The sequence below is a fragment of the Panulirus ornatus genome, chromosome 20 (genome assembly GCF_036320965.1).
Source record: "Panulirus ornatus isolate Po-2019 chromosome 20, ASM3632096v1, whole genome shotgun sequence".
NCBI lineage: Eukaryota > Metazoa > Arthropoda > Malacostraca > Decapoda > Palinuridae > Panulirus > Panulirus ornatus.
The window spans coordinates 58,512,283-58,531,387 of record NC_092243.1 but is presented as its reverse complement, the minus strand read 5'-3'; the positions used below and the strand labels follow the sequence as shown (position 1 = coordinate 58,531,387).

The window sequence follows — 19,105 nt, the reverse complement described above, 5'->3', positions numbered from 1 at the left end:
CATGAGAAATGAAGGAAGAATAGCAATAATCTAATATGGGGTCACATGCTCTGGTTCAGTCTAGTACATTACGTCAACCCCTGTATACCATATTGTTTGAATTTACACTATCCCGTGCACGCCTCTCATCCTCCTGCACATTCAGGCCCCAGTTGCTCAAAAACTTTTTCGCTCTATCCTTTCATCTCCAGTTTGGACTCCCTGTTCTCCTTATTCCCTCAACTTCTGACATATACATACTCTTTGTCAACCGTTCCTCACTCATTCTCTCCATAAGTCCAAACAATTTCAGCACAGCTCTTCACACTCTTTTTATTGCCACAACTCTTACACTTTCATTACTTACTTGATCAAACCACCTCACACCACATATTGTCCTCAAACATTTTATTATCAATGCACCCACCCTCCTCCACACAGTCTCATCTATATTCTATGCCTTGCATCCATATAATATTGTGGGGGACTACTAAACCTTCAAACATACCCATTTTTGCCCTCCCAGATAACAATCTCCCTTTCTAAACATTTTTCAGTGCCTCAGAATCTTTGCCCTCTTACCCACCCTAACACTCACTTCGAAGTCCATGGTTCCATTTGCTGCCATGGCCACTCCCATGTAACCAATTTTTCTATATTGAAACTCACACCCCAACCCTGCTAAACCTAATAACCTTACTTTTATTCACATTTACTTTCAACTTTCTCCTTTCACACATTCTTCCAAGCTCAGTCACCAACTTCTGCAGCTTCTCACTTTAATCTGCTGTGAGTGTTGTATCATCAGCAAACAACATCTGACGCACTTCCCAAGCCTTCTCATCTCCTGCAGATTGCATACTCTCCCCTATCTCCAAGACTCACATTTACCTCCCCAACCAACCCACCCATAAACATATTAAACAAGCATGGTGACATCACACATCTATGCCAAAGACAAGCTTTCACCTGGAAACATGTCTCCTCTCTTCCTACACATACACATAACTTACACCCTTGATTAAAACTTTTCACTGTTTCTATCAGCTTTCTTCCCACACCATATATATCTAAGACCTTCCACAAGGCACCTGTATCAACCATATCATCTGCTTTCTCCAGATCCATAAATGCCACAGACAAATCCATCTGTTTCCTCTAAATATTTCTCAATCACATTCTTCAGAGCAAACACCTGATCCACACATTCTCTACCACTGCTGAAACCACACTGTTCCTCTCCATTCTCATGCTCTGTACATGCCTTCACTCTCTTAATCACTACCCTACCATACAACTTACCAGGTACACTCAAGAAACTTACACCTCTGTAGTTTAAATACTCAAATTTATATACCTTCCCTTATACAATGGCTTTACACATTCATTCTACTAATCCTCCTGTATATGTAACCCCTGCTTCAGCAAGGTAGTGCCTGGAAAACAGCCAAAAAAAGGCCACATTTGTTTACACTCAGTCTCTAGCTGTTGTGTAATACACTGAGACTTCAGCTCCCTAATGACATCCAAGCCCCACAGAGCTTTCCATGGTTTACCCAACGTTTCACATGCTCTGGTTCACTCCACTGATAGCGCACTGGTGCCAGTATACCACATCATTCCAATTCACTCACATTCCTACATGTTCTGGCCCTGGTTGCTCAAAATCTTTTACACTCTATCCTTCCACCTCCAGTTTAATCTCCCACTTCTCCTTGTTCCCTCTACTTCTGACATATATATCCTTTTTGTCAACCTTTCCTCACTCATTCTCTCCATATGTCCAAACCATTTCAACACACTTTCCTCTGATCTCTTAACAACACTCTTTTTATTACCACACATCTCTCTTACCCTTTCATTACTTACTCGAACAAATCACCACCCACCACATATTGTCCTCAAACATTTCATTTCCCACACATCCACCCTCTTCCGCACAACCCTAACTATAGCCCATGCCTCGCAACCATATAACATTGTTGGAATCACTATTCCTTCAAACATACCCATTTTTGCTCTCCAAGATAACGTTCTCTCCTTCCACACATTTTTCAATGCTCTCAAAACCTTCGCCCCCTCTCCCACCCTGTGACACTTCTGCTTCCATGGTTCCATCTGCTGCTAAATCCACTCCCAGATATCTAAAACACTTCACTTCCTCTAGTTTTCTCCAATCAAACTTACCTCCCAATTTACTTGTCCCTCAACCCTACTGAACCTAATAACCTTGCTTGTATTTAAATTTACTCTCAACATTTTTCTTTCACAAATTTTACCAAACTCAGTCACTGACTTCTGCAGTTTCTCACCCGAATCAGCCACCAGTGCTGTATCATCAGCGAACAACAAATGACTCACTTCCCAAGCCCTCTCATCCACAACAGACTGTATACTTGCCCCTCTCCAAAACTCTTGCATTCAAACCCTTAACCACCCTATCCATACACAAATTGAATAACCATGGAGATATCAAGCACCCCTGCCGCAAATCGACATTTACTGGGTACCATTCACTTTCCTCTCTTATAACTCATACACATGCCATATATCCTTGGTAAAAACTTTTCACTGCTTCTAACAACTTACCTCCCACAACATATACTCTTAATACCTTCCACAAAGCATCTCTATTCACCCTATCATATTAAATGGAGAGAATGAGTGAGGAAAGATTGACAAAGAGGATATATGTGTCAGAGGTGGAGGGAACGAGGAGAAATGGAAGACCAAATTGGAGGTGGAAAGATGGAGTGAAAAAGATTTTGAGTGATCGGGGCCTGAACATGCAGGAGGGTGAAAGGTGTGCAAGGAATAGAGTGAAATGGAATGATGTGGTGTACTGGGGTCGACGTGCTGTCAATGGATTGAACCAGGGCGTGTGAAGCGTCTGGGGTAAACCATGGAAAGTTTTGTGGGGTCTGGATGTGGAAAGGGAGCTGTGGTTTCGGTGCATTATACATGACAGCTAGAGACTGAGTGTGAACGAATGTGGCCTTTGTTGTCTTTTCCTAGTGCTACCTTGTGCACATGTGGGGGGAGGGGGTTGTTATTTCATGTGTGGCAGGGTGGCGACGGGAATGAATAAGGGCAGACAGTATGAATTATGTACATATGTATGTATGTATATGTCTGTGTGTATATATATATATACATTGAGATGTATAGGTATGTATATGTGCATGTGTGGACGTGTATGTATATACATGTGTATGTGGGAGGGTTGGGCCATTCTTTCGTCTGTTTCCTTGCGCTACCTCGCTCATGCAGGAGACTGCGACAAAGTATAATAAAAAAAATAAAATAAAGAATATATATACCTATTTTACATTCATTTTTATTTACCATACTTAACTGCTGTTTCCCACGTCTGCAAGGTAGTGCCAGGAAACAGACGAAGAATGACCCATCCACTCATATACACATATATATTCACATACACACACAGGTACTGTATTCTATCTTTCTACCTATATTTTTGACACCTGTGCCGTTTAGGAACTCCATCAAGGTGGTGGCCACAGCAACAGTCTCCATAATTGTTGAATTCCAGTTCTGATTTTTAGCATTTTAGTACCTCATCCTTAACAGGCTACTGGCAGAGGGTAACTTGTGCAGTGTTTTCAGAGGTTCCTAACTGATGTTCCTAATGTTCTTGTCTAATGTTCCAACCTACTACTTCTATCTTATGCTCTCAGCCTATGCTCCTACTTGCTACTTCTACCTAATGCTCCCGTCTATCACTGAAACAACAGCTGCATGTCACATTACAAAAAGCACCAGAAAATTAATGAGGAAGTACATTCTAATATACAATCTATTCACATCTGAGAAGTAACCTAAGACAGGTTCTCTTCCAATGCAAGCAGGTGACAGCTCTTTCACTTCCTTGGAAAAAAAATTCATAATTTCCTTACTCTGCTAACAAGAAAGACTGATAATACACACAAAGAGACTTTGAAGTTCACAGAGAAGAATGAGGCCCTCTTTCACTATTTTCAAGATAAAAATAATCCTCATCAAGCCAATGGCCACTTAAGTGTTTCTAAAAGTGATCATTAAAGAAGCTGCCTGCTTCAAAAACTGTTCATCACCTTACCCAAATCTCAGTAAAGTTCCTCAACACTATGGACATTATGATATCACTCAAGCACAGCAACATATCAATTTCAAGATAGTCAATTTCATTGCTAGAAATGAGAGCTCATGAGCTAATGCAATATGTCTTCCTCCATATAATCAATCTCCATCATGCTCACCGCAGAGGAAGAAAAACATAAATTCACTTTCCTTATTCATTACATTGTCGACAATCATAAGTTCATTTCAAAGGCAATCTTCCCTTAATCCTTAAGGGTTGTGTCAAAGACTAAAGTAGGAGGAAAAGGCAATAGAGGATGAGGAAATAAAGGACTAGGAGGAGGATAAGGAGAGGAGGGAGGAGGAAATAGAGCAGAAAGAGGAAAAGAAGAAAATTAAGGAAGAAAAGAATAGAAGAAAAAAATGTGTTTCTTGCTCACACAGAAAAACATATATATGCGTCATCTAGGTTACAAGACAATGCAATGACTGATGGCAGTGTGACATTTACTAATGATTTAATTCTAAGGGTTTCCATGCAACCCTGCAATAATTTTAGAACCAAGCCATTATCTCAGGCACAAGACAATGTGTCAAAGCATTAAATGAGAAAGAACTAGCTTCTTCCTTCAACATAAGCTACATTATCAAAAGTATTAATAAGACTAACCTGATCCCATGTACACCTTAAAATCTTTATCATCCTTAGCAAGAGTGGAAGCCTCTAGATTCAAAGAATCTTCCTCTAGCACACTGTCAACACTTTCCTCAAGAGAATCTTGTTTCACTAAAGCCAAGGTTCTCATATACTTGTTGGTCACCACCTGAAAAATATTTTCTTATTACAAATCACTACAGCTGCACATACAAAACTGGAGAAACAACTGACCATGAATCCTAAAAGTACTTGACATTTATACAGCATGGGATGCTAAATTACTAAGCAATAAACACATCTAAAGGAAAAGTGAAAGTTAGCATGGTTTCCACCCATTCAATCTAACAGTCTATTTAAGAGACCTTTCGCACTTTCAATTCCAAAATGTGAAGGAAAAAATAAGCCCTAATTTTCTCCAAAATTCAATAAAAGTTAGATTCTAATCTCAAATAGATATGGTTCCAGTATGCAACCAATTCAGCTGCAAACAAATGAAAAGATAATTTATGTGCTGAAGAATGAAAAATGGTTTCTCTTTGGAGCAGTGTCTCATAAGCTTTCAAGGGAATCTCCAGCATCCCTGGGGTTAAAATCGTTAGCCCCTAACTTCTGTTGAGGTAAATGTACAGCGGTACTGGTCAGAACAAATATACAATAACAATAATTGAGGAATAATAAGGATGTGCATACAGGAAGCAATAAAACACTTTCTATAGACAGTGCAGTATGCATGATGGGGGAATTCAATTACTAAAAGACAGATGGGGCAGTTAGGTTCTCATGGTGAGAGGGAGTCACAGAAACATACGTTTTAAGTGTATTTAGGAATATTTCCCATATCAACATGTCAGTGAACACACCAGTATAAGAGTGACTGATACACCATCATTGCTGGATCTTATCAACATCCACATACTAGCATGAATATTGAATATATTGCATATAATATACCAAATGATCACATAATCATCTAATGCTCAAATCTGACAATGTGGTAAATGATGAAGTTACAAAAGCAGACGTGAACAAGGACATAAGGGGGATATATAATCATGGAAACAACTCAAATTTCAAAAACTTTTATGGTCACAGCTACAGAAAAGTGGAATTCAGTAACCAAAAACTAGGGCACTCTGGTGAACATTCTGCAACATTTACAGCAAAGGATTAGGAACATGGGTAGCTCTATCCTTAAAGACAGAAGGAAGGTTAAGAAAAAGGGAAGAATGTTTTAATACAAGCTGTCAAAAACCAAAGAAGCTATTAAATATAAAGTAGTGAAAATACAGGTGACACTGCAGCCATTTAGCATGTGCTAGGAATAGGAGAGCAAGGAATGAATATAGCAGGATAAGAAAAGAGGAAAGTGATTGGTTCCCAGTGAGTGTTGGTTTGTGGCAGGGGTGCGTGATGCATCAATGGTTGTTTAATTTGTTTATGGATGAGGTTGTTAGGGAGGTGAATGCAAGAGTTTTGGAGAGAGGGGCAAGTATGCAGTCTCTTGTGGAGGAGAGGGCTTGGGAAGTAAGTTAGTTGTTGTTTGCTGATGATACAGCACTGGTGGCTGATTCAGGTGAGAAACTGCAGAAGTTGGTGACTGAGTTTGGTAAAGTGTGTGAAAGAAGAAAGCTGAGAGTAAATGTGAATAAGAGCAAGGTTATTAGGTTCAGTATGGTTGAGGGACAAGTCAATTGGGAGGTAAGTTTGACTGGAAAAAAAACTGGAGGATGTGAAGTGCTTTACATATCTGGGAGTAAATTTGGCATCGGATGGAACCATGGAAGTAGAAGTGAGTCCCAGGGCAGGGGAGGGGGGCGAAGGTTCTGAGAGCGTTGAAGAATGTGTGGAAGGCAAGAACGTTATCTCGGAAAGCAAAAATGGGTATGTTTGAAGGAATAGTAGTTCCAACAATATGATATGGTTGTGAGGCATGGGCTATAGATAGGGTTGTGCGGAGGAGGGTGGATGTGTTGGAAATGAGATGTCTGAGGACAATATGTGGTGTGAGGTGGTTTAATCGAGTAAGTAATGAAAGGGTAAGAGAGATGTGTCATAATAAAAAGAGTGTGGTTGAGAGAGCAGAAGAGAGTGTATTGAAATGGTTTGGTCACATGGAGAGAATGAGAGAGGAAAGACTGACAAAAAGGATATTTGTGTCAGAAGTGGAGGGAACGAGGAGAAGTAGGAGACCAAATTGGAGGTGGAAGGATGGAGTGAAAAAGATTTTGAGTGATCGGGGCCTGAACATACAGGGGGGTGAAAGGCGTACAAGGAATAGAGTTAATTGGAACGATATGGTATACCGGGGTCGACGTGCTGTCAATGGATTGAACCAGAGAATGTGAAGCGTCTGGGGGCCTGGATGTGGAAAGGGAGCTATGGTTTCGGTGCATTACCACTTCTGAAACCACATTGCTCTTCCCCAATCTGATGCTCTGTCCATGCCTTCACCCTCTCAATCAATACCCTCCCATATAATTTACCAGGAATACTCAACAAACTTATACCTCTGTAATTTGAGCACTCACTTTTATCCCCATTGCTTTTGTACAATGGCAATATGCAAGCATTCAGCCAATCCTCAGGCACCTCACCATGAGACATACATACATTAAATAACCTTACCAACCAGTCAACAATACAGTTACCCCCTTTTTTAATAAATTCTACTGCAATACCATCCAAACCCACTGCCTTGCCGGCTTTCATCTTCCGCAAAGCTTTTACTATCTCTTCTCTGTTTACCAAATCATTTTCCCTAACCCTCTCACTTTGCACAACATCTTGACCAAAACACCCTATATCTGCCACTCTGTCATCAAACATTCAACAAACCTTCAAAATACTCACTCCATCTCCTTCTCACATCACCACTACTTGTTATCACCCCCCCATTAGACCCCTTCACTGAAGTACCCATTTGTTCCCTTGTTTTATGCACTTTACTTACCTCCTTCCAAAACATCTTTTTAGTCTCCCTAAAATTTAATGGTACTCTCTCACCCCAACTCTCATTTGCCCTCTTTTTCACCTCTTGCACCTTTCTCTTGACTTCCTGCCTCTTTCTTTTATACATCTCCCACTCATTTGCATTATTTCCCTGTAAAAATCGTCCAAATGCCTCTCTCTTCTCTTTCACTAATAATCTTACTTCTTCATCCCACCACTCACTACCCTTTCCAATATGCCCACCTCCCAAGCTTCTCACGTCACAAGCATCTTTTGCACAAGCCATCACTGCTTCCCTAAATACATCCCATTCCTCCCCCACTCCCCTTACCTCCTTTGTTCTCACCTTTCTCCATTCTGTACTCAGTCTCTTCTGGTACTTCCTCACACAAGTCTCCTTCCCAAGCTCACTTACTCTCACCACTCTTTTCACCCAACATTCTCTCTTCTTTTCTGAAAACCTCTACAAATCTTCACCTTTGCCTCAAGATAATGATTAGACATCCCTCCAGTTGCACCTCTCAGCACATTAACATCCAAAAGTCTCTCTTTTGTGTGCCTATCAATTAACACATAATCCAATAATGCTCTCTGGCCATCTCTCCTACTTACATATGTATACTTATGTACATCTGTCTTTTTAAACCAGGTATTCCCAATCACCAGTCCTTTTTCAGCACATGAATCAACAAGCTCTTCATCATTTCCATTTACAACACTGAACACCCCATATACACCAATTATTCCCTCAACTGCCACATTACTTACCTTTGCATTCAAATCACCCATCACTATAACCCGGTCTCGTGCATCAAAACTACTAACACACTCACTCAGCTGCTCCCAAGACACTTGCCTCTCATGATCTTTCTTCTCATGCCCAGGTGCACATGCACCAATAATCACCCATCTCTCTCCATCAACTTTCAGTTTTACCCATATCAATCTAGAGTTTACTTTCTTACATTCTATCACACACTCCCACAACTCCTGTTTCAGGAGTAGTGCTAATCCTTCCCTTCCTCTTGCCCTCTCACTAACCCCTGACTTTACTCCCAAGACATTCCCAAACCACACTTCCCCTTTACCCTTGAGCTTCGTTTCACTCAGAGCCAAAACATCCAGGTTCCTTTCCTCAAACATACTACCTATCTCTCCTTTTTTCTCATCTTGGTTACATCCACACACATTTAGACACCCCAATCTGAGCCTTCGAGGAGGATGGGCACTCCCTGCGTGACTCCTTCTTCTGTTTCCCCTTTTAGAAAGTTAAAATACAAGGAGGGGAGGGTTTCCAGGCCCCCGCTCCCATCCCCTTTAGTCGCCTTCTATAACACGTGAGGAATGCGTAGGAAGTATTCTTTCTCCCATATCCCCAGGGATGATCAGACATATATATTTATATTTAATTAATTTATTTTGCCTTGTCACTGTCTCGTGCATTAGTGAGGTAGCGCAAGGAAACAGACGAAAGAATGGCCCAACCCACCCACATACACATGTATATACATACACGTCCACACACGCAAGTATACATACCTATACATCTCAACGTATACATATATATATATATATATATATTTTTTTTTTTATACTCTGTCGCTGTCTCCCGCGTCTGCGAGGTAGCGCAAGGAAACAGACGAAAGAAATGGCCCAACCCCCCCCATACACATGTATATACATACGTCCACACACGCAAATATACATACCTACACAGCTTTCCATGGTTTACTCCAGACGCTTCATATGCCCTGATTCAATCCACTGACAGCATGTCAACCCCGGTATACCACATCGATCCAATTCACTCTATTCCTTGCCCTCCTTTCACCCTCCTGCATGTTCAGGCCCCGATCACACAAAATCTTTTTCACTCCATCTTTCCACCTAAAATTTGGTCTCCCACTTCTCATTCCCTCCACCTCCGACACATATATCCTCTTGGTCAATCTTTCCTCACTCATTCTCTCCATGTGCCCAAACCATTTCAAAACACCCTCTTCTGCTCTCTCAACCACGCTCTTTTTATTTCCACACATCTCTCTTACCCTTACGTTACTTACTCGATCAAACCACCTCACACCACACATTGTCCTCAAACATCTCATTTCCAGCACATCCATCCTCCTGCACACAACTCTATCCATAGCCCACGCCTCGCAACCATACAACATTGTTGGAACCACTATTCCTTCAAACATAACCATTTTTGCTTTCCGAGATAATGTTCTCGACTTCCACACATTCTTCAAGGCTCCCAGGATTTTCGTCCCCTCCCCCACCCTATGATTCACTTCCGCTTCCACGGTTCCATCCGCTGCCAGATCCACTCCCAGATATCTAAAACACTTTACTTCCTCCAGTTTTCTCCATTCAAACTTACCTCCCAACTGACTTGACCCTCAACCCTACTGTACCTAATAACCTTGCTCTTATTCACATTTACTCTTAACTTTCTTCTTTCACACACTTTACCAAACTCAGTCACCAGCTTCTGCAGTTTCTCACATGAATCAGCCACCAGTGCTGTGTCATCAGCGAACAACAACTGACTCACTTCCCAAGCTCTCTCATCCACAACAGACTTCATACTTGCCCCTCTTTCCAAAACTCTTGCATTCACCTCCCTAACAACCCCATCCATAAACAAATTAAACAACCATGGAGACATCACACACCCCTGCCGCAAACCTACATTCACTGAGATCCAATCACTTTCCTCTCTTCCTACACGTACACATGCCTTACATCCTCGATAAAAACTTTTCACTGCTTCTAACAACTTGCCTCCCACACCATATATTCTTAATACCTTCCACAGAGCATCTCGATCAACTCTATCATATGCCTTCTCCAGATCCATAAATGCTACATACAAATCCATTTGCTTTTCTAAGTATTTCTCACATACATTCTTCAAAGCAAACACCTGATCCACACATCCTCTACCACTTCTGAAACCACACTGCTCTTCCCCAATCTGATGCTCTGTACATGCCTTCACCCTCTCAATCAATACCCTCCCATATAATTTACCAGGAATACTCAACAAACTTATACCTCTGTAATTTGAGCACTCACTCTTATCCCCTTTGCCTCTGTACAATGGCACTATGCACACATTCTGCCAATCCTCAGGCACCTCACCATGAATCATACATACATTAAGTAACCTTACCAACCAGTCAACAATACAGTCACCCACTGCAATACCATCTGCAATACCATCCAAACCTGCTGCCTAGCCGGCTTTCATCTTCCGCAAAGCTTTTACTACCTCTTCTCTGTTTACCAAATCATTTTCCCTAACCCTCTCACTTTGCACACCACCTCGACCAAAACACCCTATATCTGCCACTCTATCATCAAACACATTCAACAAACCTTCAAAATACTCACTCCATCTCCTCACATCACCTCCCCATTAGTGCCCTTCACTGAAGTTCCCATTTGCTCCCTTGTCTTACGCACTTTATTTACCTCCTTCCAGAACATCTTTTTATTCTCCCTAAAATTTAATGATACTCTCTCACCCCAACTCTCATTAGCCCTCTATTTCACCTCTTGCACCTTTCTCTTGACCTCCTGTCTCTTTCTTTTATACATCTCCCACTCAATTGCATTTTTTCCCTGCAAAAATTCCAAATGCCTCTCCCTTCTCTTTCACTAATAATCTTACTTCTTCATCCCACCACTCACTATCCTTTCTAATCAACCCACCTCCCACTCTTCTCATGCCACAAGCATCTTTTGCACAATCCATCACTGATTCCCTAAATACATCCCATTCCTCCCCCACTCCCCTTACTTCCATTGTTCTCACCATTTTCCATTCTGTACTCAGTCTCTCCTGGTACTTCCTCACACAAGTCTCCTTCCCAAGCTCACTTACTCTCACCACCCTCTTCACCCCAACATTCACTCTTCTTTTCTGAAAACCCATACAAATCTTCACCTTAGCCTCCACAAGATAATGATCAGACATCCCTCCAGTTGCACCTCTCAGCACATTAACATCCAAAAGTCCCTCTTTCGCGCGCCTGTCAATTAACACGTAATCCAATAACGCTCTCTGGCCATCTCTCCTACTTACATACGTATACTTATGTATATCTCGCTTTTTAAACCAGGTATTCCCAATCACCAGTCCTTTCTCAGCACATAAATCTACAAGCTCTTCACCATTTCCATTTACAACACTGAACACCCCATGTATACCAATTATTCCCTCAACTGCCACATTACTCACCTTTGCATTCAAATCACCCATCACTATAACCCGGTCTCGTGCATCAAAACCACTAACACACTCATTCAGCTGCTCCCAAAACACTTGCCTCTCATGATCTTTCTTCTCATGCCTAGGTGCATATGCACCAATAATCACCCATCTCTCTCCATCAACTTTCAGTTTTACCCATATCAATCGAGAATTTACTTTCTTACATTCTATCACATACTCCCACCACTCCTGTTTCAGGAGTAGTGCTACTCCTTCCCTTGCTCTTGTCCTCTCACTAACCCCTGACTTTACTCCCAAGACATTCCCAAACCACTCTTCCCATTTACCCTTGAGCTTCGTTTCACTCAGAGGTTCCTTTCCTCAAATATACTACCTATCTCTCCTTTTTTCACATCTTGGTTACATCCACACACATTTAGACACCCCAATCTGAGTCTATGAGGAGGATGAGCACTCCCCGCGTGACTCCTTCTGTTTCCCATTTTTTAGAAAGTTAAAAAGTTAGTCGCCTTCTACAACTTCTATGAATCCACGGGGAAAATGAAACACGATAAGTTCCCAAGTGCACTTTTGTGTAATAATCACATCATCAGGGGAGACACAAGAAAGAAATATAAGTCAGTTGATATACATCGAAGAGATGAAGCTAGGACGCCATTTGGTAAACAAGAGATTGTCCAAAACATACGAGTGTTCATTAACTTATCATTTTACAAATTTTATCAACAATAAAGTTATCTAATTTGTATAGACCATCACTAATATTAAGATTATAATTCTTTGTGTTATCCCTGGGGATAGGGGAGAAAGAATACTTCCCACGTATTCCCTGCGTGTCGTAGAAGGCGACTAAAAGGGGAGGGAGCGGGTGGCTGGAAATCCTCCCCTCTCGTTTTTTTTTTTAATTTTCCAAAAGAAGGAACAGAGAAGGGGGCCAGGTGAGCATTTTCCCTCTAAGGCCCAGTCCTCTGTTCTTAACGCTACCTCGCAAATGCGGGAAATGGCAAATCGTATGAAAAAAAAAAAAAAAAAATTCTTTGTGTATTTAATAATAGAAGATTCAATATTTCTCATGGTAATAGAGTTAATAGCTGAGATGGCATTACTCCAGTCAATACAATGATCATAGTTTTTAACATGATTAAACAAAGCATTTGATTCTTGTCCTGTTCTTATACTATATTTATGTTGCTTAAGTCTAACAGAGAGATCCTTACCAGTCTGCCCAACATAAAATTTATCACATTTTCCACATGGCACTTTATAGATGCATCCAAGAGAATTTTCTGGTGAATTCCTGATTAAGATATTCTTCATAGTATTATTGTCGCTGAAGGCAACATTTACATTAAAGGATTTAAGCAACATGGGAAGTAAAGTGAAATCATTATTAAAAGGGAGAACTAAAAGATTCTTGGTGTCAGTGGGAGGTTTGGGCTCAACTCTTTGAAATGATTTCTTTGCTAACTTAAGGGATTTATCAATGAAAGATCGAGGGTACTTTAACTTAGATCCAATAGAATATATCTTCTCAAACTCATCATCAATAAACTCTGGGCTGCAAATACGTAATGCCCCAAGGAACATAGATTGAAATGATGATAATTTAACTCTGTCATGTTGGGATGAGTAATAATGGATATATGAGCATACATTGGTAGGTTTTCTGTATATGCTAAACTTAAACTTGTTTCCTTGCCTATGGATCATGCAATCTAAAAATGGAAACATACCATTATTTTCATTTTCTACAGTAGTGCCAGGAATACAGACAAAAAGGCTATTCGTTCGCACTCAGTCTCTAGCTGTCATATGCAATGCATCAAATCCACAGCTCCCTATCCAAATCCAGGCCCCACAGACCTTTCCATGGTATACCCCATACGCTTCACATGCCCTGGTTCAGTCCATTGACAGCACATCAAACCAGACATTCCCAATCACCAGTCTTTTCTAGTATACAACTCCACAAGCTCTTCACCACTTCCATTCATAATGCTGATCAGTCTATGCACATCATTTGTATCCTCAACTGCCACATTACTTACCTTCTTATTTAAAGCACCCATCACTAATACCTAGTCTCTTGCACCGAAACTGGTGACACATTCAAGTGCACCCAGTACACTTGCCTCTCATGATCATTCTTCTCATGGCCAGGTGCATAAGCACCAATAATCACCCATCTTTCACCACCCACTTTCAGTTTTACCCACATCAATCTAGAATTTACTTTCTTACACTCTATCACACACTCCCACAACTCCTGCTTCAGGAGTAGTACTACTTCTTCCTTAGCTCTTATCCTCTCACCAACTCCTGACTTTACCCCTAAAACATTTTCTAACCTTTCTTCCCCTTTACTCTTCAGCTTCTTTTCACTCAGAGCCAGAATATCCAGGTTTCTTTCCTCAAACATACTACCTATTTCTACTCTTTTCTCATCTTGGTTACATCCACACACCCCAATCTGAGCCTTGGAGTGCTGCTCACATATCTTCCAACACCTCTCCCTGAACCAGAATGGTATCAAAAGCCTTCCATATTATCAACACCCCAGCTATCACCTCTGTACAAACTTACCTTTCCTTTTGCCATGATGTTGCTGCCTTATCTCCTATTTCAAACACAACTTGCATGAGCTGTCTGTGTGTATTTCGGTAACTAAGACTTGGGCCTACAGGACAAGGCTGTTGCCTTTCGGAATTGGTTGACTGTTATGTTGGTAAGAGTTGGTAGGCAGCTACCGACCAAGAAGGTTAATTACCTGTACTTCCCAGGTGCCTGGGTATTGGGAGGGTTAGTGACGGCTGTGTCCTGAGCCAGCACTTCAGTTGTTATCAAGTTCCACTCCTTTGACCTGGGCAGCAGTTTTTTCTTTCTGCCTCACCTATATAAGGACTGCTGGCATTCTGCCCACAAAACATCCAATCATACAAAATACAAATCATACAAAACATACAACATACAAATCATACAACATACAAAATAGACAAAATAGACAGTACAAAATAACACCCACCAAGAAAAGAAAGAACAGTAACAGCAGTACACAGAAAGGTATGGTTAATGAGATGAAAAGCTTTTGATTTCACTCAGGTTAATAAAGAAGAGGTAGAATCTCCCCACATGTGAGAGCAGTACTCCATACTAATGAATATAAAACCAAAGTAGATATGAAATAGCTTCCCACAAGAAAAATATGGCACCTACACATCTCCAGCTTTTACGAGGCAGAATCCCACATGAAAATTAAGCCAATTACACAATATCCTCAGCTTTTAGGAGGAAGAATTTGTTTTGTTGACTATGCGGCATTTCCAGAAAAAAGTGGAGGATATGGTTACACTTAACATGTTTGTTACAGGGTTGAATTGGGTTGTTTTGAAAAACTGTACAGAAGAAAACATATGATTGATAAACATTCCACATTCAAGAGTCAGGGTTCTAAACACCTGAAGAGTTCAAAACAATTTCTTCTTCATTCTTTAGCTCAACCTCTTTCATTTTTCCTTTCAACCAAGACAGCCACAACTAGGGTATGTTTTTGCCTTTGCCATGTAAGTTACAATGTAAGAGAAAACTGTGTACAGTTATGTGTACTGTACTTACAATAAAAGAACACTTTACTCACCTGCTTCAGGTTCATAAGCTGACCTTCTAGAGAATCTATGTCATCAATAAGCTTGAAGCATTTTTTACACACAATGCTCGAATGGGCAATAAGAGCATTCAGGTCCTGGTTGACAATAGTGCTCAGAACAATGTGAACCTGCAGCTGACGGTGTGAAGTCTTTGCCTGTTAAAAAAAATCCATTTAGTATGATAAAAATGTGAAATCTCTCCATGCCAAAACAATAACGCTTTTTGCATTCTTTACACAAACACTTGTTTTTTTGTTTTCTATAGTTCTCAATCTTCCAAACAAATGAGATACTAAAAACTGGTTTTGAGTTCACAAAAGATTCATTTTCTACTTCCCAATAGATCTAAATGAGGATAACACATGCACTTAACCCTTTCCTAGGCTGCATTCTGACATCACATCATATGAATATTTCTGAATATGTTTATTTAATGTATGTATGACTCATGGTGAGGTGCCTGAGGATTGGCAGAATGCGTGCATAGTGCCATTGTACAAAGGCAAAGGGGATAAGAGTGAGTGCTCAAATTACAGAGGTATAAGTTTGTTGAGTATTCCTGGTAAATTATATGGGAGGGTATTGATTGAGAGGGTGAAGGCATGTACAGAGCATCAGATTGGGGAAGAGCAGTGTGGTTTCAGAAGTGGTAGAGGATGTGTGGATCAGGTGTTTGCATTGAAGAATGTATGTGAGAAATATTTAGAAAAGCAAATGGATTTGTATGTAGCATTTATGGATCTGGAGAAGGCATATGATAGAGTTGATAGAGATGCTCTGTGAAAGGTATTAAGAATATATGGTGTGGGAGGCAAGTTGTTAGAAGCAGTGAAAAGTTTTTATCGAGGATGTAAGGCATGTGTACGTGTAGGAAGAGAGGAAAGTGATTGGTTCTCAGTGAATGTAGGTTTGCGGCAGGGGTGTGTGATGTCTCCATGGTTGTTTAATTTGTTTATGGATGGGGTTGTTAGGGAGGTGAATGCGAGAGTTTTGGAAAGAGGGGCAAGTATGAAGTCTGTTGTGGATGAGAGAGCTTGGGAAGTGAGTCAGTTGTTGTTCGCTGATGATACAGCGCTGGTGGCTGATTCATGTGAGAAACTGCAGAAGCTGGTGACTGAGTTTGGTAAAGTGTGTGAAAGAAGAAAGTTAAGAGTAAATGTGAATAAGAGCAAGGTTATTAGGTACAGTAGGGTTGAGGGTCAAGTCAATTGGGAGGTAAGTTTGAATGGAGAAAAACTGGAGGAAGTAAAGTGTTTTAGATATCTGGGAGTGGATCTGGCAGCGGATGGAACCATGGAAGCGGAAGTGGATCATAGGGTGGGGGAGGGGGTGAAAATCCTGGGAGCCTTGAAGAATGTGTGGAAGTCGAGAACATTATCTCGGAAAGCAAAAATGGGTATGTTTGAAGGAATAGTGGTTCCAACAATATTGTATGGTTGCGAGGCGTGGGCTATGGATAGAGTTGTGCGCAGGAGGATGGATGTGCTGGAAATGAGATGTTTGAGGACAATGTGTGGTGTGAGGTGGTTTGATCGAGTAAGTAACGTAAGGGTAAGAGAGATGTGTGGAAATAAAAAGAGCGTGGTTGAGAGAGCAGAAGAGGGTGTTTTGAAATGGTTTGGGCACATGGAGAGAATGAGTGAGGAAAGATTGACCAAGAGGATATATGTGTCGGAGGTGGAGGGAACGAGGAGAAGTGGGAGACCAAATTGGAGGTGGAAAGATGGAGTGAAAAAGATTTTGTGTGATCAGGGCCTGAACATGCAGGAGGGTGAAAGGAGGGCAAGGAATAGAGTGAATTGGATTGATGTGGTATACCGGGGTTGACGTGCTGTCAGTGGATTGAATCAGGGCATGAGAAGCGTATGGGGTAAACCATGGAAAGCTGTGTAGGTATGTATATTTGCGTGTGTGGACGTATGTATATACATGTGTATGGGGGTGGGTTGGGCCATTTCTTTCGTCTGTTTCCTTGCGCTACCTCGCAAACGCGGGAGACAGCGACAAAGCAAAAAAAAAAAAAAAAAAAATGTTTGTGCAACAGAAACAGAGTTGAAGGAATATATTCTTTTATATATACAGATGCTCCCCAACTTACAATGGTTCGACTTATGATTTTTCAACTTTATAATGGTGAGATATTCAACACTTTATCATAAACTAGGCTCTGTGTTAGATGACTTTGTCCAACTGTAGGCTAATGTGAGTGATGTAAGAACACTTAAGGTAGGGTAGGCTAAGCTATGATGTTCGGTAAGTCTGATGTACAGTGTTACATGCACTTTTGACTTAAAATATTTTCAACTTACAATGGATTTATCAGAACATACCATTATAAGTTGAAGAGCATATGAATATACAAACATTTAAGTCTACTGTTTGGTTTTCAGTTATAATGCCTTTTATAATGATATCAAAGCAAAAACTGGATTCTTATCATATTCCAGCCACTGATGGTCACCTTATAAGGAACACTAAGTTTTCATATTCTTAATGTACCATAAAAGTAAGATCTACATAACTTAAGAATGTTAAAATAGGTAATATAATAACCTCACACATTAACAAACATAAATCTCACACAATAAAATAGAAAAACTTACTCTGGAAAGCTTGACAAACCATTCACTCTAACCCATCCACTCTACCAACACCTACTTCAATTCCTCATTACCAGCAGTCTCAGTAAGAATCATTGAATGATTTACCAGTAAAATGGCAACAGCTGCTGAATCAGAGAGTCTAATTTACAACATGACAGAGTTTGGTACATTGATATCAAGCTGCTTTGGGTATCGTTCCTGCATAAGAATTAGACTGGGGTAATCTTTAGCCTGGAACATAACACCCTTTATGACAAGGATTTCAATTACTCATGCAGTGACAATCTGCAATAACGATAGATCACCAGGAACATAACCCTGTCATTCTGCAAGGACCCCCTATGCTGGAGTTTATCCATAATCAGCAAACACATTCTCAACATCAGCAAATGATACACAATGTACATAAATCACAGTCACAATGACCAAATCCAGCCCATAATGCCCAAAAAACAAGTTACATTTGTACAAATGTAATAGATAAGTGTGTAGAGTGCAAATGATTGGGAGATGTATAAGACAAAGCGACAGGAGGTCAAGACGAGGGTGCAGGGGTTGAAAAGGAGGGTAAATGAGAGTTGGGATCAGAGAGTATCATTAAACTTTACGGGGAATTAAAAGATGTTTTGGAAGAAGGTAAATAATGAGCAAAAGACAGTACTAATAGCACTAGCTGATACCTTCCAAATACTGAAACAAAACTGGAGAGAACTCACCTTATCTGAAAAGACCTCCATGGCACCTCTAGCAGATACCCCAAGCTTAGCATTGCAAACTAGACAATGTGGACTGGCATGAGGTGAGGGTCGCTGAAATTTTAGTTCTGAGTGACTGTGTTCTGAAGCTTGGTGGTGGTGGTGATTCATATGAACATTCCGCTGTCTCTCATCATGTATATGCTCTGCTGTACTCCTTTCCAGCTTTGAATAAAAAAAACTAGTTTAAATTT

The 19,105-nt window shown here is 40.6% G+C and overlaps 1 protein-coding gene across 2 annotated transcripts in view; it reads right to left on the bottom strand.

The window, feature by feature from the left end:
• Window positions 1-19,105, bottom strand: part of LOC139756040 (uncharacterized) — a 63,132-nt gene that overhangs the window by 19,888 nt on the left and 24,139 nt on the right. For both annotated transcript variants that reach the window (XM_071675007.1, XM_071675006.1), the window contains exons 3-5: window positions 18,873-19,076; window positions 15,544-15,708; window positions 4,730-4,883 (exon numbers count right to left, since the gene is read on the bottom strand). In XM_071675007.1, the coding sequence (XP_071531108.1) occupies window positions 4,730-4,883; window positions 15,544-15,708; window positions 18,873-19,076 (523 nt within the window). The remainder of the gene's footprint in view (window positions 1-4,729; window positions 4,884-15,543; window positions 15,709-18,872; window positions 19,077-19,105) is intronic.